General features: G+C 37.1%; 1 protein-coding gene across 1 annotated transcript; it reads right to left on the reverse strand.

The window, feature by feature from the left end:
- Nucleotides 1–10,613: 10,613 nt before the first annotated feature.
- LOC139941039 (LRP2-binding protein-like) lies at nucleotides 10,614–21,953 on the reverse strand. Its single transcript, XM_071937452.1, has 8 exons — nucleotides 21,789–21,953; nucleotides 19,811–20,123; nucleotides 18,311–18,430; nucleotides 16,955–17,203; nucleotides 14,958–15,009; nucleotides 14,139–14,310; nucleotides 13,458–13,623; nucleotides 10,614–11,622 (listed from the first exon to the last, which is right to left on the reverse strand). Exons 2-8 carry the CDS (start codon nucleotides 20,045–20,047, stop codon nucleotides 11,557–11,559), a joined length of 1,062 nt encoding a protein of 353 aa, XP_071793553.1. The 5' UTR covers nucleotides 20,048–20,123; nucleotides 21,789–21,953; the 3' UTR covers nucleotides 10,614–11,556.
- Nucleotides 21,954–21,961: the final 8 nt, after the last annotated feature.

Here is a 21,961-nt window from a genome sequence, read left to right on the forward strand (position 1 = left end):
AGAGTCTCCAGCATCAGTAGTTTACCATGTTATACTGGCTTAAACAAACAACTTTTACTTTTTAGTTCAATCAGTAATATATCCTTACTCAATGGTGCTGGTTTTCCCCCGTGAGTTTTCCTCCCACATCTAAAAATAATATTTCTTTTGACCAAACCACTCCGGGCTTGTGGACCAGTGCTTTAATAACTGAGCTAACTAGCCCTCTGTTGGCAAGCTTTTTATAGTTTTCCTCCCACATCTAAAAAATAGTATTCCTTTTGACCCACCCACTGCGGCTAATGTACCATGTGCTTTAATAACTGAGCTAACTAGCCCTCTGTTGGCAGTTTTTTTTTAGTCTTCCCCTACATAAAAAAAGAGAAGGTCTTTCTTTTGACCAAACCACTGCACACTTATGTACCATTAACTGAGCTATCTAGCCCTCTGTTGACAAGTTTTTGACTATAATGATGTTCTGTCCCTAGGTGGTGAGTCTCTTGATAAGCTAGAGGATTTCAAATTGTGTATTTCCCCTCAATGATGTATCCTTGGCTTTCCGATGGGAGATAAACACATTCGTCCAAATCTAACGGTGTATTACACCTTCAATTTCAACATCTGCCGAGGAGATTTAGTTTTGTTTAAGGAATTGCTGTGTTATTAATTTTGGTTTTTACCAATACACCGATGTGTGTTAGCACTGTATACTCAGTACTTCCTGAGTCCTGTGAAAAAATATCACAGACATGATACTTGGGTGGGATTCGAACCCACGACCCCTGCAATTCTAGAGCAGTGTCTTACAAACTAGACTACCGAGGTTGCCCGGCAGCTAGAGGCAGTTCGAATCCTAATTGTGGTGTTGTTTAATGATTACAATGTTGTCATGTACACAGCACATGGGTACATCTACAGCTAGGCCAAACATGTCAATGATTTCTGAAACTGTTTTTATTTCTGGGGAAAGAATTGTTGCAATGTACACCTTTACTTATATTCAAGTGATTTAAAAATACCTCAACCAATTATAGTTCGGTTCCAGTCATAGACTAAATTTTGAAGCTTTTTTTACCTCAATATTTGTTTGCATTCTACGCGCAAATCAAATTAAGAAAATTTTCTTTAAACATGGCAATCTTTAGATCAAACTGGTAAAATGAACATTGGTAATTATAACCACCATACTTCAGTGTGACCCATACATCGAAAAACAGCAACAACAAAAACTGTCACTGATATAATTGTTTTCAAACATCTGATTTTGAACTCCCAAGACCAAAACTAAATATTTCAATAATTTCTCAAAGGCAGAAATAATCAAAGGACATTTTTCTACCCAAACCATCTTTAAACCATGTATGCCTAAGTTATGTGTAAATTTGTGCTATAAATAAACTTCACTCCAACTATTTTTATGCCACATGTGAAATGAAATGTAGGCAACAAAACCAATCAATATTGCCTTCATGCACTGGCCTGGGGCCAGTGGTCTGGCCTCGGGCCACTGGTCCAGTGTAAAAATACAAGCCCTGACAATCTCCATGTTTTTGATGAGGAAACATAATTGATTTGCTTTCAGTTCAAAAGGATACCCAACCGTATGAAATCGTTACATGTTCTTAAAGAGTGGACAGTGGACACTTTGGTAATTAAGAAAGACCAGTCTTCTCACTTGGTGTATTCCCAACATATGTTAACAAACCTGTGAAAATTTGAGCTCAACTGGTTGCAAAGTTGCGATATAATAATGAAAGAAAAACACCCGCATCACACACTTAGTTGTGTGCTTTCAGATGCTTGATTTCGAGACCTCAAATTCTAAACTTGAGGTCCCGAAATCAAACTCGTGGAAATTACTTCTTTCTCGAAAACTACGTCACTTCAGAGGGAGCCGTTTCACACAATGTTTTATACTATCAACCTCTCCCCATTACTCGTTACCAAATAAGGTTTTATGCTGTTAATTATTTTGAGTAAATTACCAATAGTGTCCACTGCCTTTAACGAAATGGTGTTTCTCTCTCTGTATGTTTTATTCAATATTACTTGTAATGTACAATATAACCTCATGCAAAATGCATAGTCTAAAAGGATCGCAGCTCTCAGCTTTCTCCCTGCTTGCTCCTAGCGTGAACAACACAAACAATTTTCCAGCTGGAGACAACACGTCTCAAGTTATTTATATCTCAAAGCTGATTTTTAAAGGGGGGCTGTTGCAACGTTGATTTTAATTTGAACATATTATATGCAGTCACTTGAAAAGAATTTTTTTTTTTTATACAAATCTATATTAGCTGAAAAGCTACAGAGTTTTTCTCTATACTTTTCTATGAAAACTGTTCAAAACAATTCCAGAACCATTAAAGATGCTAGGTACAATTTGGGCCAACTTATTTTGATCCCAATTTAGATTTACATTTTAAATAGCTATTTGTAATTATTCAAGAAATTTACAAGGTATTGCATGGGAAAAAAATCTGTCAATGATAAGTGGTAGTTACTTAAAACTAAAAAAGCAATTAGTGTCGTGATAATTATGTCAAGTCCATGTACAAACAATTTTTAATGTTTGTATTTTGTGCATTGTCAAAGACATAAGCAAAAAACAAAAGTTTTTGCACGATTAAAATGTAAAATTGCTAACAACTAACTATTTTCAGCTATCGCATCAGGCAAACCACTGGTTCTTGACGAATAAATACTTTTGTCATCCTGTATTTCTGGTACTTTTTCCCACATATTTAAACTGACTTCATTATTTTTAATTTCCATTTTATTTAAATTTACCAGGACTTTTAAAATGACATTTTATCACCGATGCAAATTTCACTTCAATTTATAACCATGCCCACTGGTAAATTATATTGATTTAAACTGCCTCTTTAGCTGAACAGGTATACGCTTGATGGTAGTGCTCTAGAACAGCAAAGGTTGTTAGTTTGAATCCAAACCATAGGCCCACAGCTATGTAAATGAATCCAACCCATGTAGGATAGAATGCCTTTTGGTTTTCTTCACAGGACTCGGGAAGCAGGGCCCAATTTCATAGAGCTGCTAAGCACAAAAATTTGCTAAGCATGAAATATTTTCCTTGAGAAAAACAGGATTACCAACAAAATTTCCATTAGTTGCATTTTTTTATTTTATTGCTTGTTACTGGTATTCAGCTGATGTTTGCTCATCCTGAAGATCATGTGGAAATTTTGTTGGTAATCCTGTTTTTATCGAGGCAGAAATCTCATGCTAAGCAATTTTTTTGTGCTTAGCAGCTCTATGAAATTGGGCCCAGGTGCTTGATAAACATTGGTGTAGGGATAAACATACAAATAACCAAACCTGCATCAAGCCAATCTTGCCAATTTCAAAAACACCATTTGAAGGGGAGGTATACATTTCTTAATCATTCTTAAAGAAACTGGACACTATTGGTAATTGTCAAAGACCAGTCTTCTCACTTGGTGTATCACAACCTATGCATAAAATAACAAACCTGTGAAAATTTGGGCTCAAATGGTCGTCGCAGTTGCAAGATAATAATGAAAGAAAAAACACCCTTGCCACATGAAGTTGTGTGCATTTAGATGGTTGATTTCGAGACCTCAAATTCTTAATCTGAGGTCTTGAAATCAAATTCGTGGAAAATTATATCTTTCTCGAAAACTATGTCACTTCAGAGGGAGCCAATTCTCACAATGTATCAACCTCTCACCATTAATCGTCACCAAGTACACGTTAGGTTTTATGCTAATAATTATTTTGAGTAATTACTAATAGTGTCCACTGCCATCAAATGAATGACAATATAAACTTACGGCACCTTTTTGATAGTATAAAGCATCTTAAGAAACATTTCACTTTAAAGTAATGTAAAAATGTCATACCAACAGGTGGTACCAGAAGTGTTTTTTGAAATAGCGGAAAATCTGTAGCAGTTTTATGCCCATACATGAAGAATAATCCCCACTGGAACACACTATCTGAAAACACTACTGTCAGTAATGCTATTTAGATTCAAACCTGGGTGATAAAAAAGTGATATCATTTTCCATAGGCGAAGTACTTTCAAAGTAAAAAAATTCCTCAAAATACATCATTCTATCCATCCAGATCTGCTGTACTTCTTACCAAGTAAGTTTCTCCACTACTTAAAAAGAGATTTTTTTAAATATTTTTTTTTATGCAAGTCACCAGACACACAAGGCCTGAAGGCCACTTCAAGGTGTGCCTATACAATTATTTTTTTCCAGAGGTCATTGCCACCTACTCCTAGGGCTGAAACAGGGTTACCCCTTTCACAGTCCATTGGGATGTAGGCTTGGGTATCATCAATTCGAAGCCATGGCCGGTGGAGCAGAAAGCACTACCTCCCAAATTTTATGTAGCAAGTGTCACGACCGGGATCCGAACCCACACCCTGCTGATCAAACACCAGTGCTTGAATCCCGTGCTCTTAACCGCTCGGCCTTGACACTGCCACAAATATTCATTCTAATACCCCAAACCTCTTTTTTATTTTCATTTTTATTTTTAATTTTGTATTGCCATTATTATTTTCAGAGACATTACCAAGCATATACAGCCCCTTTAAAATCCAGCATCCTAATGGAAAGAACGTAGAAGCATGGAGGTTGACTATCATCTGAAGCTTGTTTCTTAGAATTCAATTTGCTTAAAGACAGTAGACACTACTGGTAGTTGTCAGCAGTACTTTCAAATCGCAGTACTTTCAAAATTTAACAAAATTCTCAAAATTACTTCTACGAAGCAAGTTTCTCCACTACTCACAAAAAGAGATATCACTGTATTAAAACTGCAAATCTCTCTTGATAAATTAAGTTATTATTGCCATTATTGTTTTCAGATGCATTACCAAGCATATACAGACCCTTTAAAATCCAGCATCCTAATGGAAAGAACCTAGAGGCATGAATGTTGACTCTCATCTGAAGCTTGTTTCCTAGAATTTTACATTTCCAATTTCCTAGTTACACGCCTCACAATTAAAAAGGGGCACTGTTTCGTGAGGGAGAAACAACTTTCAAAAATATTTGAATTACATTTAAAGGGTAGTTTACTTCCATTCAAAATGGTAAAGACAGTGTGCTTTCAGATGCTTGATTTCGAGACCTCAAATTCTAAACTTGAGGTCCCAAAATTAAATTCATGGAAAATTACTTCTTTCTTGAAAACTACTCCACTTCAGAGGGAGCTGTTTCTCCTCACAATGTCATATACCATCAACCTCTCCCCATTACTCATTACCAAAGTAGGTTTTATGCTAATAATTATTTTGAGTAATTACCATTAGTGTCCACTGCCTTTAAAGGCTTACCATTGTAATATTAGTCTGGAGAAAAAGTGAGCCATGCAGAATATCATTCTTATAAGGTGTGATTTTTGTTTAACTGTGGCCTACTTCAACAGGTGTTTTTTACAAAATGGTTATGCGCTAAAAATATGACTTCAATGTGAAAAGTACAAAACTAAAGCTGGTAGTTTATAATTCACACTGCAAAACAAATCCGTAGAATGGCAACATAGCTTCTTTTTTTTCCAAAACTGGAATAACATTTCCTTCAAAATATCAAATTAATAGAGTTGTCTATTTTATACACGGTGGTACGCCTAGAGCTGACATAGTCTCAGACAGTGTTCATGTTTTGTGTGTTTAACCATAGGCCTAGTGCCTACATGAAATAATAAATCTGTGAGATTAGGGCTTACTTAGTTGGTAGTTGGTTGATTCTAAAAGAAATAGTGAATAACCATGCACTCTAGGGTTTCAGATACAGGTTTCATTAATTTAACCTATTCATTTCAGAGAGAGTTATTTCACACAAAATCGGTTCTCTAGTATGAACTTCTCTGGAAAGGTTTGCGGTACCTGCAGACCTTTCCATATTGTATTTCCACGATACAAAGTTTAAAATCCTACTTAGAATGAACTTGATCATCAGTAAGCTATCAGACTAAAATTAAACAATGATGTTTTTTATCCTTGCCAATCCTGGAAACTACCGTAAACTAAAATTGATCAAAGATGTTTTTATTTTTAACCAAGCCTGTATTTATACCACCTTTAAGAAAAGAAAAGCATGACTAGAAAAAATATACAAAAAAACACTTGGATAAATATAAGAGTTTGTCTTAGCAAGGTCTGTGGACCCCGTTAAGATGCTGAGGAAGTACGGGTTAATGCTTCGCAATGAGATATTCATCACCCAAGATCATTAATGATTGTATGCAATTTGCTGCAGCTTCTTAGCCGCTGAAGCCGCCAAACGATGCAAGGTAGAGACACATAAAATATTCCCCTCTCCCTCTCCCGGTAATGCTATTTATAGACTGTCTGGGCAGATTAAGTTCATTGGCTATTGAAGCGGACGATACCATTCTGAGTAGCGGGGGGAGGAGAAAGAGATGTCTGCTTATCAGCGAGATTTGGAATAATTTGAGGTCGTTTGATGAATTAGTATTAACAGGTTGTTAAAAATTGTGTAGCAATTTGTTTTTCTTCTTGAAAATCAAATTTTATCTCAGGTATGAATTCATTTTGTCTTAAAATGTAAATTTGATCAAACTGGCAAGCGGAAATTACTTTCTGCCTGAATGAGTACAAGATTTAAAGTAGGCTATATCTCTCCTTGTCAGTTTTTAAGAAAAACAACACATGTTTTGATTGGAGGGTCTCTATCCTAATGGTTATGTTGCTGTTAATACTAGAAATACCGAACAATATATTATTTTTCAAGTGGGGGAGGGGGGTCATCTACCTTTATAGTTTGAGGGCATGCTTGTTTGACTATGAGGGATGACGCCACCCCTGAAAACAGATCTGAAATCAATGATTTGTATAATTGATAATTTAAATTATTTGATTGGGGGAGGTTTCCTCATACACTCACAGTTATGCCTCTATTAAAACTATTAAAATTTTATTTTTCAAGTGGCGGGGGAGGGGGTCATCTACTTTAATAGTTTGAGGGCATGTTATTTGATCTTTGAGGGAAGATGCTACCCTGAAACCAGATCTGAAATCACTGATTGTTAAACTTGATAATCACCCAAACTGCCCCATGTCTATACAAAATAATGTTTAACTGGCAGATGAAGTGTCCCTACCAGTGTATAGTTTGAGGGCATGTTATTTGAACTTTGAGGGAAGATGCCACCCTGAAAACAGATCTGAATTCATTGATGTAAATACTTGATATTCACCCAAACCGCCCATGTTTATGTTAAAGACAATGGACACTATTGGTAATTGTCAAAGACAAGTCTTCTTAATTGGTGTATCTCAACATGTACATAAAATAACAAACCTGTGAAAATTTGAGCTCAATTGGTCGTCGAAGTTGCGAGATAATAATGAAAGAAAAAATACCATTGTCACATGAAATTGTGTGTTTTCAGAAGCTTGATTTCGAGACCTCAAATTCTAAACTTGAGGTCTCGAAATCAAATTCATGGAAAATTACTTCTTTCTCGTAAACTACGTCACTTTAGAGGGAGCTGTTTCTCACAATGTTTTATACTATCAACAGCTCCCCATTACTCATTACCAAGAAAGGTTTTATGCTGATAATTATTTTGAGTAATTAGCAATAGTGTCCACTGCCTTTAAACTGATGGAGAAATGTGTCTGTGCCTAAACCGGTGAGATGTTATCTTCTATTGTATTCCTGCTTGATGATGCTGCAACTACCTTACCCTTTGAGGGAAGATGTCAACCCTGAAAACAGATCTTAAGTCAGGGTTTATTTCCAAAGGGCTTGGGAAAGTACTGAGTAAACAATGCTAACACACATCAGTGTATGGGTAAAAAAACAAAATGAATAGATCTGAAGAAATCATTGATTTTTATACTTGGAAATCACCCAAACCGCTCCATGTCTATAAAAAAAATGTTATACTGACAGATCAAGTGTGATGGTGCCTACCCGGTGAGATGTCATCTGGTAATATTACTCTCGGCATTCCCTTCTTTTGTTTTCCTGCTTGATGATGCTGCAACGAGTGATGCAGACAGCAATCACTAATCAAGCAAGGAATTGTTTGACACGTTTTTTATTTATGGTTGATGCTTAGCGGTATGATTGCATTCTTCCTTTCAATGTCACAGTCCTCTTTTTAAAGGTATATTTTTTTGAAAAACATAAGGCCAAATATTTTAGTTTGAAGCCCACATTAATCTAAGCAATAAGTTCACAGTTTTTTGGAATGCAGGAATGTTTAAAAAGCTCCAAAATGCTGTTTATGTTAATGTTAAACCATTGTTTAAACAACAGTTTATAGGAAATGTGAAATACTATATTTAAGGTCCATATACCATGTACAAGTTAGTTTGTAAAACAAAAGAAATCCTGTCATTATCCTGTATATGTTTTTGTTTAATCCAAGACAAAAACAATAAATTGTTACACCGTAGGAATAAAGATGCAAGACTCTAGTAATATTCAAGATACAAATCATCTTCTAAACACAATCTTAAAGGAACATGTTGCCTTGGATTGGACGAGTTGGTCTATAAAAAGCGTTTGTAACCGTTTGTTATAAAATGCATATGGTTCAACCATTGGAAAGATGTTTTAAAAGTAGAATACAATGATCCACACAAGTTTGCCTCGAAATTGCGTGGTTTTCCTTTTACTGTGCGAACTAACACGGTCGGCCATTTATGGGGGTCAAAAATTTGACTCGCATAAATGGCCGGCCGTGTTTGTCGACGAGGTAAAAGGAAAACCGTGCAATTTCGAGGCATTTTTGTGTGGATCATTGTATTCTACTTTTACGACATCTTTCTACCCATATGCATTTTATAAAAAACGGTTACAAACGCTTTTCAAAGACCAACTTGACCGATCCAAGGCAACGTTGTCCTTTAAGGTTTAATTTTGTGTTATTTTTCAAACTGCAAGCACTACAATTGATTATTGTAGGCTCTTAATTTTACTGATTTCAACACTGCCAGAATTCAATAAAAAGTTGGACAGATAAAAACAAACAAAACACTAATATCAGGTCCATAACCTATGATATGAATCTGGCAAGCTGCCAAACGTTATTGTCAAACAGGATATCTTTCTATGTATGTGTTCTAAAAATAGCAAAACAAAACAATAAAATTAAGCTGATTATAAAAGCTATATAACCATCATCATTAAAATATAAAAAACATTTCAGAATCGGTGGCAGCTGTAAATTTGCAGATAAGGTCTATTCAAATATTGTTGATTGACAAAAAAACACTCCATATTGTGGTACCAAGAGGAATGTGCCATTTCTAAATCAAACTGCCTGACCATCAATAAATCACCTGTCTAGGTCTATGTACCAGAGAGCAGACTGTGGTGGAACCAGACATTTTCAGTTTGGATTTGGCATGCAAGTTTCTGCAAAAGAGGAGTCGGGCTATTTTTACATATTGAACTTATCATTGTACCCCGCCCCCCTCATTATCATTGTACCGCCCCCCCCTTATCAGTGTACCCCCCCCATGGGCCACATAAAAAGTGAGCATAATCACCCCACCCCTGATTTTACATAATTATTATCATTTTTAGAGAAATGACAGACATTTATCAAACCATTAATTATGTGACTAAATGAGAGATATTATCAAACCATTATGTTGATTTTGTGACCAAATCACCCTACCCCATGCATAAAGCCACCCAAAAGTAAACACATTGTTTCTGTCTGACACCGACACAGCTGAGAGGATTTCATGTTCATTAATTATTATCATCTCAATGATCATAACATGACAACCACAATATAATCACCCTGTTTTAAAAATGCAGCTTGTACCGAAGTGCGACCACAGAGGATGATCATGAGTTGTGATGGACTACGTACAGGCCGAAGACCTTTTCCAACCTTTTTTAAATGCTCCCACTGAAGATGGAGTTTATTACAAAAATGATTTTTTGAGAAGGTTCCGCCACAAAAAAAGATAATCCAATTATAATTGTTTGCGCATGGGAAGAGAAGATGTACGCCATCGTTATTCCTTACAACCGGTGACAAGTAAAACAAAATGAAATAAAATGTTTTTATTTGAACAGCTAGGCTTATCCCCCCTATCTATAGTGAAAGGGAAAAATTCTAATGGTAATGTCCGTGTAAAACAAGGCATCGTAGCACGTGCCATACGTGCGTGCAATAACAGAAAATACAAGGAAGAGTGGATGCTAAAAGGATGTCCATATGGTGATTGACGGATGTTTTTTGTTGCATCACTATGTCAGGGAACAGACATATGAGACAAACCAGCTTAATGAATAGATGAATAAACGACTGACCTTTGCAGAGATTCCTGGGCATCCGTGTATTATGAGGATGTCAAATTATCATAGGATCGTGATTATTCATTAAAAAGAAACCAATCCTTTAGAAACAAAAGAGGGCGGCATTTCAATACACCACTGATCTCCATTGGTATGATTTCATTTTTACTGAAAATAACCGGCTGCCCAAAAAGCACCACAATTCTGTTCTTCACCATGATAGAATCTTGACCAAAAGCGTCATTTCCTTTTCAATGGTCCATCAATTCGGGACATTGTTTTATGAAGAAACGACAACAAAGTAAGGAAAAGAAAATACCTTTCTAGTATTATTTTTCAATCTGATATTTAAAAACTATTTATTTTTATCAAAAGTTCCTTTACTGTACATAGTTTTTACATATTTCTTGAATTCATAGATATGTCAAACACACAAAATTAAATGTCAATCAAATTCTCCTCAACTTCTATGAAAGTTTTGAGGCCCTACGAGCTAATCCAACACGTTGCACCTCTGAGCACAATTCTTTTGTGCTAAGCTCCAACTGTTGGGCACAAAATTATAAGCAAATCTATGAAATTGAACCTGACTTGTATTCATTGGCAAGTTGTCATATCAAATAATGTTTGACATTCATTTTTTGCCAGCCTTTTGATGCGCTGCCAAATTTTAAAATACAATAAAATATAACAGAATAATAAATCAGTCCCTTGTAAAAATTCTTAAGTAGGTCTACGCTATAAGCCTTTTTGAGGTATGGCGGACCTGATTGGAGTCTGTAGCTGTTTGGTTTGGGCGTATACACACAAATTTACCCAAACCTTATAGTGATGTAGCATTGTGTCCGCCACATCTCAAAAAGGCTTATGTATTTTATTTTATTTAATCAAAAAATTTTAATTGAGTCAATGTATACTTTTTGAAGCAATAGTTCAACCAAAACATGACAAAAACTCAAAATTCAAGATTCATCGCAGAATTTTCTAAATATTTACAGAAACAAAATGATATTAAGAGCCATTTCTCTGTAGCCGAGGAAGTTACACAAATTGGCATATTATTTAATTATTTTGCATAGTATTTTAATGGTGGGCTGTTGTGTTATTAAAGTGGCATTTTTTGCCTTTTTGTTCTGGTGTAATTTGTCAAAAACTGTAAATTTTTCCACCCAGGCCCAAATAAAAAAGAAGAGGAATTCTATAAGTGATATATGTACAAGTTGATTTCAAAATGTTAACAATAAATAAACAGATTTTATAAAATAAGAGGAAAATGTGCACATATTTATATTTCTCCATGGGTGACCCGTCCCTGGAGACGTTGGGTTGTAGAGCCATCAAACTCAAAAGCCTGCAAATAGAAACAATAAATTCAAAATAAAAATAAGATTTATTGTATTATGCGGAACAAGTGGGAGAAGGGGGTTCATTCGTCAAAAACAAAGTGTGAAATATTTGTTATCACATACACCCTAACTGATTAATTTGTTAGATTCAACTATCATAGAACACAAGCACTGAAATACAAATAGCTGTACAACATCGAAAGCTTTGAGAAAACTTCAAGCTTTGACATAAGCCTGTACACAAACTTGTTTGCACCCATTAGCTGGCCTAAATAAAAATGCTGTACAATAAGTTAGTCATTTAGTCAATATTGCTGTCTGGTTTTTACCCCAACACCAAGATGCTTTCTGAGTTCTGCAGTAAACAGTTGCCCAAAGCTACCCAACACTATACCCTTTGTAATCAGTACTGGTAGGCACCAACATGCTTTCTGAGTTCTGCAGTAAACAGTTGCCCAAAGCTACCCAACACTATACCCTTTGTAATCAGTACTGGTAGGCACCAACATGCTTTCTGAGTTCTGCAGTAAACAGTTGCCCAAAGCTACCCAACACTATACCCTTTGTAATCAGTACTGGTAGGCACCAACATGCTTTCTGAGTTCTGTGGTAAAAAATTACCCAAAGCGACCCAATGCTATTTATATACCCTTTGTAATCAATACTGGTAGGCACCAACATGCTTTTCAAGCTCTGCTGTAAAAAATTACCCAAAGCTACCCAACACTATACCCTTTGTAATCAGTACTGGTAGGCACCAACATGCTTTCTGAGTTCTGCAGTAAACAGTTGCCCAAAGCTACCCAACACTATACCCTTTGTAATCAGTACTGGTAGGCACCAACATGCTTTCTGAGTTCTGCAGTAAACAGTTGCCCAAAGCTACCCAACACTATACCCTTTGTAATCAGTACTGGTAGGCACCAACATGCTTTCTGAGTTCTGTGGTAAAAAATTACCCAAAGCGACCCAATGCTATTTATATACCCTTTGTAATCAATACTGGTAGGCACCAACATGCTTTTCAAGCTCTGCTGTAAAAAATTACCCAAAGCTACCCAACACTATACCCTTTGTAATCAGTACTGGTAGGCACCAACATGCTTTCTGAGTTCTGTGGTAAAAAATTACCCAAAGCGATCCAATGCTATATACCCTTCGTAATTAATACTGGTAGGCACCAACATATTTTCAAAGCTCTGCTGTAAAAAATTACCCAAAGTGACCCAATGCTATAATTACCCTTTTGAATCAATACTGGCAGGCACCAACATGTTTTCTGAGTTCTGAGGTCGAAAGGCTAACCCTACCAAAGGAGCTCATTTTTTTCTTCTTTTCTTCAAAGAACCTTAAAACAACTGAGTACACGGTGCTTTCACACACTGATGTAAGGGTAATAAAAATGATTTTTGGGGTTGAACAAAGAATTGACTAGAGTGGGATTCGAACCAACGACCTCCGGATTAACGTGCCGGCGCTCTACCAACTGAGCTATCTAGCCCTATATTGGCGGTGTCCCTATATTCAGTCAAAAGCCAGACGCCATACAACCTTTAACTGCCATGTAGCCAGGGATCACACCCAAATTCTGATACAACGGTTGTAAGGCTTCTGACTGGCACCCCCAAAGAAAGATATTGACAAAATAGGGACACCGCCAAGCTAGATAGCTCAGTTGGTAGAGCGACGGCACATTAATCCGGAGGTCGTTGGTTCGAATCCCACTCTAGTCAATTCTTTGTTAAACCCTAAAAATCATTTTAAAATTTTCCTTGTCAGTTTCCCTTGTGGTTTATATTGGTATTAAAAATGGAAATAAAATTCTAAAATCATGCCTCACCCGTGAATAGTACTTTTGAGCCAGATCTTTTTCCTTCTTCACGCCATGGCCCATGTGTAAACAGCGAGCATAGAAGAAGCTACCCAATGCTATACCCTTAGCAATAAATACTGGTAGACAGTCGGTTGTCTTACTCAGCTCCACAATATCATTCAGCTGAGACACTCTGAGTATGTGAAAACAAGAAGTGAAACAAAAAGTTTGGAATAAAGACACAATTAAGATGGGCTATTTCAAATTCAGTCACGTTGGGTTAACTTTTTAAGTTTGATACATGGATGAAAAGGGCATACAACAAGCTTCACTTTGAAATATCTTAGACACTTCTGTTTTTGTTCTAAAGTTATGACCTTTTGAAAATGTTATATTCTGAAAATGACCTGTAATGGAGAAACAGCCTGTTTTAGTAAGGAACGTGAAATATTACGGACACAAATGAAAATCCTGGTTTGATTCACCTTAATCGATCAAAACAAGTTTGACTTTTCTGGTGAAAATACTGGATTTATTTTGGTTGTTTTCCCAACAAATAGATAATGTATTCACTTGAAACTTTCACAAATGTTTCTTTATTGACAGTTTGGCCTACAAATCAGCATTACATTGACAAAAAAACAACCATCCCTTAAAAAATATATTTAGAAATAAACTGGAGTGGGAAGACAAGTTCTCTCTTTGTACCTTGCTGCAAGTTCAGCTGCTTTGGTGTATAACTTCTTGCCATAGTAGTGAGCCACCAGGTTCCCCATAGCGTACACGTTGCCCCTTTCAGAAGCCTCCTTCAGACACTCAAAAGCTGAGTCAGTGTTCTTTGGACATCCTTGTCCTGTTTCATACATTACTCCAAGAGCTCCTGCAATGCCCAAACAATACAACATTGAAGACTGTCTCTACTAAGGTTTAATTCAATATTGAGGTTAAATCATCTTAAAGCCGTCGAGAAGGACTCAGCTAGGGTAGAAACATCAGGCCATTGACCATTATTATTATGATTTTTGTTTCAATAATTTTCCAACAGACTGTGCGAGTCTTGTGCCTATTTGAGCTTCCAGAACAAAATTGATCTGAACCATATTGAGTTTATTTTATTAATTTTACTCATTTTTTAGGGAACATCTAACATCACAAGGCCAGCAGCCACTCCACGGGGAGGGCTACACTTTAAAAACTAGTTTGAGCTGTCGACCATAATCAACTCATTGGAAATATCGGTTTGCACGCTGTAGGCGTTGAACAAGGTGCATGCTGGTCTAGCTAACGCTCAAGTTTGATCCCTAGCTAGACCAGTATGCAACTTATTCAACAGTTAGCGCTTGTGCAATGGGTATTTGCGAAAAGGTCTATGTTGCTACCTACTTCTTGGGCTGAAACAGGTTTACCCCTTGAAAGTATGTTAGGATGTAGGCATGAGGATCATCCAGGACTTTATCTCTAATCATTAAATACAAGTTTAGTTTTTGATAAATAGATGTGAAAGTTATTTAAGTTGTTGTTATTTACCTTGTGATTCCAGACTCCCATTGCCGGTAGCCTCAGAGTGCCAAAAGAACGCCTGGAAATCAAACAGAAATGATCATCCATATAAATTACAAAAAAAAAAAAAAAAAAAAACATGTATAGCTCTGTGCTTAAAGGCACTGGACACTATTGGTAATTACTCAAAATAATTATTAGCATAAATTCTTATTTGGTAACGAGTAATGGGGAGAGAGGTTGGTAGTATAAAACATTGTGAGAAACGACTCCCTCTGAAGTAACATAGTTCTCGAGAAAGAAGTAATTTTCCACTAAAATATTTTAATTTGATTTCCAGACCTCAGAATTAGATTGTGAGGTCCAGAAATCAAGCATCCAGAAAGCACACAACTTCGTGTGACTGGGGTGTTTTTCATTCCATTACTACCTCGCAACTTCGACGACTTTCACAGATTTAATATTTTGTGCATATGTTGAGGTACACCAAGTGAGAAGACTGGTCTTTTTTTGACCATTACCAAAGTTGTCCAGTGTCTTTAATAGCTAGGGTTTGACCAAAACAAATTTGACTACAAGACCAATGACCTCGGAATTAATATGCCAGTGTTCCACCAACTGAGCTATCTATGTTGGTGGTCTCCTATTAGTCAATATCTTTGTTCAGGGTAGCAGCAGTCCAATGCCATATAACTGTTAACTGTAACGTATCCAGGGATCACACCCAAATATACAATAGAACCTGGGAAGCAGGCGGCTGGGGGATTATCCTTCAAGGGGATGCATTTAGTATAGCACACTAATCCTATTCAAGGCATTGACAAAGGAAACAAAAAAAGTTAAAGAGCGCAAATTAGTTATGGCTTCAGGTTTTTTTTTACATGATAATTGAGTTGGATTGACAAACTTAGATGTGGAGCTTGTAACACTGGAAGAGCCACTGTAGTTTAACCAAAAGCACCCTAGATAAACACAAATGTAACTTGCATCCTCAAAGAATATATATAAGATTAAGAAAGGTTTGCGGTAACACCATGTAATGATAGTCTCTAAATTAGTTGGGGTGGTTCTGAAAAGAACTGTAGGTTTCAACATGATGTTTTGATCAACATGCTTCGATTATAGACTCTGATCATCTTCTGGAGAAAGCTGGACTCTGATGCTGCATGCATAAGTACGGGTGATGCGGATTAGCTTGGTAATGCACAAAGGCGGGAAATGGAGCTTGATTATCACAGCTAAGGACAGGGGACCAGTCTAAGTTCAATATCAAAGTCTTATACAGCGCACGTATCTCCCAAACAAGGTACTCAAGGCGCTGAGTATACAAACTTTCAGAAAGATTGCAGTGATGGATTCTGAGACCCAATTATGAAGCACCTTATAACGGTTTGCAAGGCGCTATGGCGCACTCAGCCTGGAACACTTATCTTTTTAATAAGTGTACTGGTTTTTTTTATATGTGTTACACAACACATGGGACCAACGGCTTTACGTCCCATCCGAAAGACAAAGCAATGGTGAAGGGTCTTCCTTAAGGACACAAGTGTCAAGTGTCACGGCTGGGGATTCGAACCCACACTCTGTTGATCAGAAACACCAGATTTTGAATTCAATGCTCTTAAAGCCATTGGACCCTTTCGGTAAACACTATTGTCCAAGGCCCACACTTCGTGTATCACAACTTCTATATCAAATAACAAATTTAGGCTCAATTGGTCATCGGAGTCTGGAGAAAATAATGGGAAAACCCACCGTATATCCGCGTGTTTCGCAATGTCATGACATGTGTTTAAAATAAATCCGTAATTCTCGCTAACGAGAACTGATATTGTTTTACTGTTTTCTCAAAAAGTAAAGCATTTCATGGAATAATATTTCAAGGGAAGTCTTTCACCACTACCTTCTGTAAACCCTGTAAGTTATTTGTAAATCTGTGAACTTTTTTTTTTTTTTCTGTACCGAAAGGGTCCAATGGCTTTAACCGCTCAGCCACGACACTTTCAAAGTTCCAAAGTTCATACCTTTTTGAGATCCAGACTCCAGTCTCTGGAATAGTACATCCCCAGCACTGTCTGAGCTTTAATACTTGCATGTGGATTACCATCATCGGCTGCAAGGAGCCACCATTTCTCTGCCTCAGCGTCCGACTGCTTCACGCCGTAGCCTTCAAAGTAGGCTCGGCCAACATTGTACTGGGCAAAGGGTACAAGATGCTTGGCCCTCTTACTCAGTGAGCTAGCTACTTTCATCATGCTCTCAAATCCTAATTTCTGCAGTTTTGAACAACGGAGAAATATTTGTTTTAGTGCGACTACAAATGGACTTGTGCCAAAAACAGTGACACGTACACCCTCACGTTTTAAATTCACATCTGGGATCAAGAATATAATTTTTTTTTTAAGGCAGTGGACACTATTGGTAATTGTCAAAGTCTAGCCTTTACAGTTGGTGTATCTCAACATATGCATAAAATAACAAACCTGTGAAAATTTGACCTCAATCGATCATCAAACTTGTGAGATCATAATGAAAGAAAAACACCCTTGTCACACGAAGTTGTGTGCGTTTAGATGGTTGATTTCGAGACCTCAAGTTCTAAACTTGAGGTCTCAAAATCAAGTTCGTGGAAAATTACTTCTTTCTCCAAAACTATGGCACTTCAGAGGGAGCTGTTTCTAACACTGTTTTATACCACCAACCTCTCCCCATTACCTGTCACCAAGAAAGGTTTTATACTAATAATTATTTTGAGTAATTACCAATAGCGTCCACTGCCTTTAAAGGGTCTGTATACGTTTGGTATTGACTCTGAAAATTAATGGCAATATACATATATATAGCAGCTTCGGATACTAGAATGCATTTTGAGAAACTTTTCACTACGAAGTACTGCGGTTATGGAAAAAGATGTTACTTTTTATCCCCAAAAATTAAATCTGAGAAGCCCAACTGTCAGAAACGTTTCTCAGATTGCATATTCTAGTCAAAAATTATTTTTCTTTCGTGGACTAAACCACTCCAGATTTTTCGTGATATCTCAAAAACGCTACAACCTTTGGAAATGAAGTTTGAGTAACAAGATAGTTTTATTGTGTGTCTACATATATATTGGATTAAAACAAATGATCCTTTTCCAAAATCAAAAGGTATAAGTTCCCTTTAGGGTCATTCCGTGTTAAATCACCCAATGGGTTAAACCCTACCCCTTTCAAATTTGCTCAAATTTGCTCAATTTGGTATTTCATACAATTACCTTTCCAAAGACACCAATTTCAACCAATTTGTCCCAAAGCTAGGGTAGGGTTTGAAATTGCTTTTTAACGGGGTGATTTGACACGGAATGACCCTTTAATTATGAACAAAGCCAACAAACTCACATGGTTTTCCTTGACTCCCAGTCCATCATAATACATGATTCCCAGCTGAAACATTGCCTGATAGTCTCTGCACTGATCAACGCTTCTTTGGAAGTAAACAGCCGCTTCCTCATAAGCTTCCTGATTCAATAAAATGGAAAATAAGTTTTTATAAGTTCATCCCATTTTTAAATTTGCAGACAACAATGGGGCATAACTTTTTAACCCGAATGTAATCAATTTTTTTTCTGATACAGATACAGAGTTACTAAACAAAACTTGAAGTTTTCATTCTACAAAGATGAGTTGAATATTATGAAGCAATCTTTGAGACAGAAAACCCCCCAAAACTTTCCAATAAATGTCCACAATATCCCTTACTTTCTTCTGTACCTTGGACCTTTTTTTTTTTTGGGGGGGGGGGGGGATAGTGGAGCGTATGACCAGGGGTGGATTTCACAAAGGAAATTTAACTTAGGACTAGTCCTAGGCAATGCTAAGAGATAGGACCAGTCCTAAGTTAGGATGAGTTACCGGTCCTAACTTATGACTGGTCCTATCTCCTAGCATTGCCTAGGACTAGTCCTAAGCTAGGACTACCTTTGTGAAATCCACCCCAGCACCCTCAAACAAAGTAATAGACCTTATGCACATGACGTCATTTCATTATGGCACCCTCACCTAGAGGTCAAAAGGAGGTTGTTCATTGGCCAATTCTGTGCGCCGCGTGTACAAATCTGTGCGCTTCAATTGTTTCGTCACCGTTTCTCCACTAGGGATGGCTGCTGGATGACGTCAATGCATAAGGTCTATTGACAAAATAGAGAGACTGTCGGCATTTGGGCTAGATTGATGGAGTGCCAGCACATTTGTATGTTGCAGGTTCTAATCCTGCCCAAGACAATATTTTCCATTCATTCCAAACTTGAACTGCCCACTCAGTTTCCCATGTTGTTCATTTAACTTCTTTTTCTTCAACAAAATAATTGGTGATTGAACACATCTTAAATATTATATTAGTAAATGCTTGCGGTATGGTCTGATCGACAGGTTCTCTCCAGAAGACGATCAGAGCAGACTGATAAAACGTTCAGTTGTAACCAGTGGTTCTTTTCGGAATCAACCCAACTCATTTTCATTACATGGTTTTACCGCAAACATTTACTATGTCGTATTCATAGAGTTATATATAAGAACTAGAGGGCGCACGAGTGATGCTTCGTGCACAAACGCCACGGGACCGCAAGATGACAAGCGCGTCATTCTGCACGCGCGTTGAATATGAAATACACGTTTGAAGTTTTTTTTATTGATCGCTCATCACGCGATGCTGTTTGTTCAACTTACAAAATGGCCGCACAAACACACGCTGTGAGATAGCTGTTTTGTCAACTTAGAAAATGGCCGCCTGCTCACGTACCGGGGTGCGTATATAGGCCAGTGCGCGCTCTAGTTCTTATATATAACTCTATGGTCGTATTTCAACCATGCAAAGTTTCGAATCCTACACATCCTATATACCTCCTCGAAGTAGAACTGGCCCAGCTGAAATTGTGCATTGGCGTCCCCTTGCTTGATCTGACTAAGAAGAAGCTGTTCAACTTTGTTGTTCAGTTCCTTCTGTTGCTGTTCCTTGACGGCCTCATCGTCAATGATATGAAAACTCCTCTGTGCGCTGTCATTACTGACGAGGCTGTGGGAGCGTGATACGCGTGGAAGGGGCTCAGCAGGAGGGACGACCTTCAGTTGGTGTTCCATGGTGGGTACCAGCCCTGAGGAACAGCCGAGAGGGATAGGTCTTTATCTTAGAATACTGGGTGGCGGAATGGCTTATCTGTGTAAATAAAAGTTCAACTATCAGACTGAGATAAAACTCTGTTTAAATTTCATCAGTGAAACAGGGTTAATGCTAGAAGCAGTAACTCACTGGGCTGGGGCGTGCGTATTCCTTAAAAATAATTTTTGGACATGATACTTATGTATGATTGAAGGAGTACAATACAAACACAACCCCAATTACTGGGTCTAGCTAGCAAATGATTTAAAATGTAATTGCAATAAAACTTAGTCATGACTCATGTCATGATGATGATTGTTTAGTCAGCATGGTCAGTAGGCCTACCTACTACATCAGACATGTGTGCATATACATGTAGACCCACTTGTGTGGGATAGCTGATCCTTGGCCACACAAGTGGGGCTAGTTGTCTGGTTGTCTGTTTCACTTTCATATTCTAATTTCCTTCCTCCAAAAACTAAATTTTATATTATCGTAGCGTCATACGATATCGACCCTCATATGTTTTCGAACCCCCAACTTTGATTACCGTTTACCGCGAGATTGTGCAAGCTGCACCGGTTGCAGAAGCTATGCAGTTTACTCACAGTCTGTATTTTTATCAGGCTTAATCATGCTGAGAATAAAGTTTCCTGACTTTGGTCATGCTCAAATATTTAAAAAATGATTGATTTTTGGTACAAATCACTAGTGCATTATTATGCCAACATTCAAATGAGTCAAAGAAACATCATCCAATCTCGAAAGTTCAAAACAAAATTACTATCTGCAAGATTGAGTTTCATTCTGTTTTAGTCACTAGATGGATCACGTGAGGTGGTTACAATTTGGGATTCTATGGTGTGCCAATATGAGGAAAAAATTAAAATATTTTAACTTTTTAAGTGAAAATTACAAAAAAACTTTTTGGGATTAACTGCATGTAGGCCTACTGTAATAAATTCCAATAAACATAACAAATATTACGTCTATATTAAAGAGAATATATCATAGATTGGTTTCTTATCTCCTGAAACACAACATTACTGGAATACTGGTCTAAAATGGGGGAAAACGGATTGTTATGAAGTGTGTGTGTTTTAAGGGGGTGGGGTGTTTTACTACCATGCCTCATGATATCTCTTGACTCTAATGTAGTAGCCATAATGCCGTGGGACAAAAATGTATTAAATTTGGGTGAAGTAGTAATTGAATAAATATTTGGATTTATTTTGCACGCCATTATTAGCTTCGGAATATTAAATAAAATACCAACCAATGAAAGGTGTGAAAACATATGACATTGCTCCAATGTCGTGCATGCATAAAGCACTGTTAATGCATGTAATGGTGGACTGTCTCTTGCAACGTAAAACCAAAAATGAAGTTTTTGCATGGAGGAATAAATTAGAATTTATTCTAATTTATTCCTCCATTTGTTTGTGACTTTTGTCCATCATCATGCAATGCAAATACTGAAGTGAATGTTTTTTTTTTCAAATCATCTATCCAATTTTTTTAACAATAACACTTACTACAGTAACAAATTAGAATTTATTCTATTTTATTCCTCCATGGTTTTTGATGGTGAAAATTTTTCCTGTTATCCTACTGAAAACACATGACAGTGACACCAGTATTACTATTGATATTGATAAAACGAAAAATCCATTAAAAAAAAGTTATTAAAGTTAAAGTATACTCCCGTTATTCCATTATTACCTAGGATGTGTGCAATGTGTGCATCACTGTCATGCTGTCCATCATAAGTCTGTAGAATTAATCTGAAATTGAGCACAGCACAGAGAGGACCAGTGTCGGTTGCTTCCGCTTGCAGACAGATGACCGAACCAACTATCGCTACATGGGCAGCGCCATGACACTTTACAACAGTC

Source organism: Asterias amurensis, chromosome 8, assembly GCF_032118995.1.
Source record: "Asterias amurensis chromosome 8, ASM3211899v1".
NCBI classification, from domain to species: Eukaryota; Metazoa; Echinodermata; class Asteroidea; order Forcipulatida; family Asteriidae; genus Asterias; species Asterias amurensis.

Excerpts from the sequence above, each read along its gene's own strand:
- LOC139941039 (XM_071937452.1), bottom strand. The coding sequence starts at position 20,047 with ATGGAACACCAACTGAAGGTCGTCCCTCCTGCTGAGCCCCTTCCACGC. Across the intron at positions 15,010-16,954 it reads GGAGTCTGGATCTCAAAAAG|GCGTTCTTTTGGCACTCTGA; the intron begins GTATGAACTTTG and ends TTTGATTTCCAG. Across the intron at positions 13,624-14,138 it reads GCAGCTGAACTTGCAGCAAG|AGTGTCTCAGCTGAATGATA; the intron begins GTACAAAGAGAG and ends TCACATACTCAG.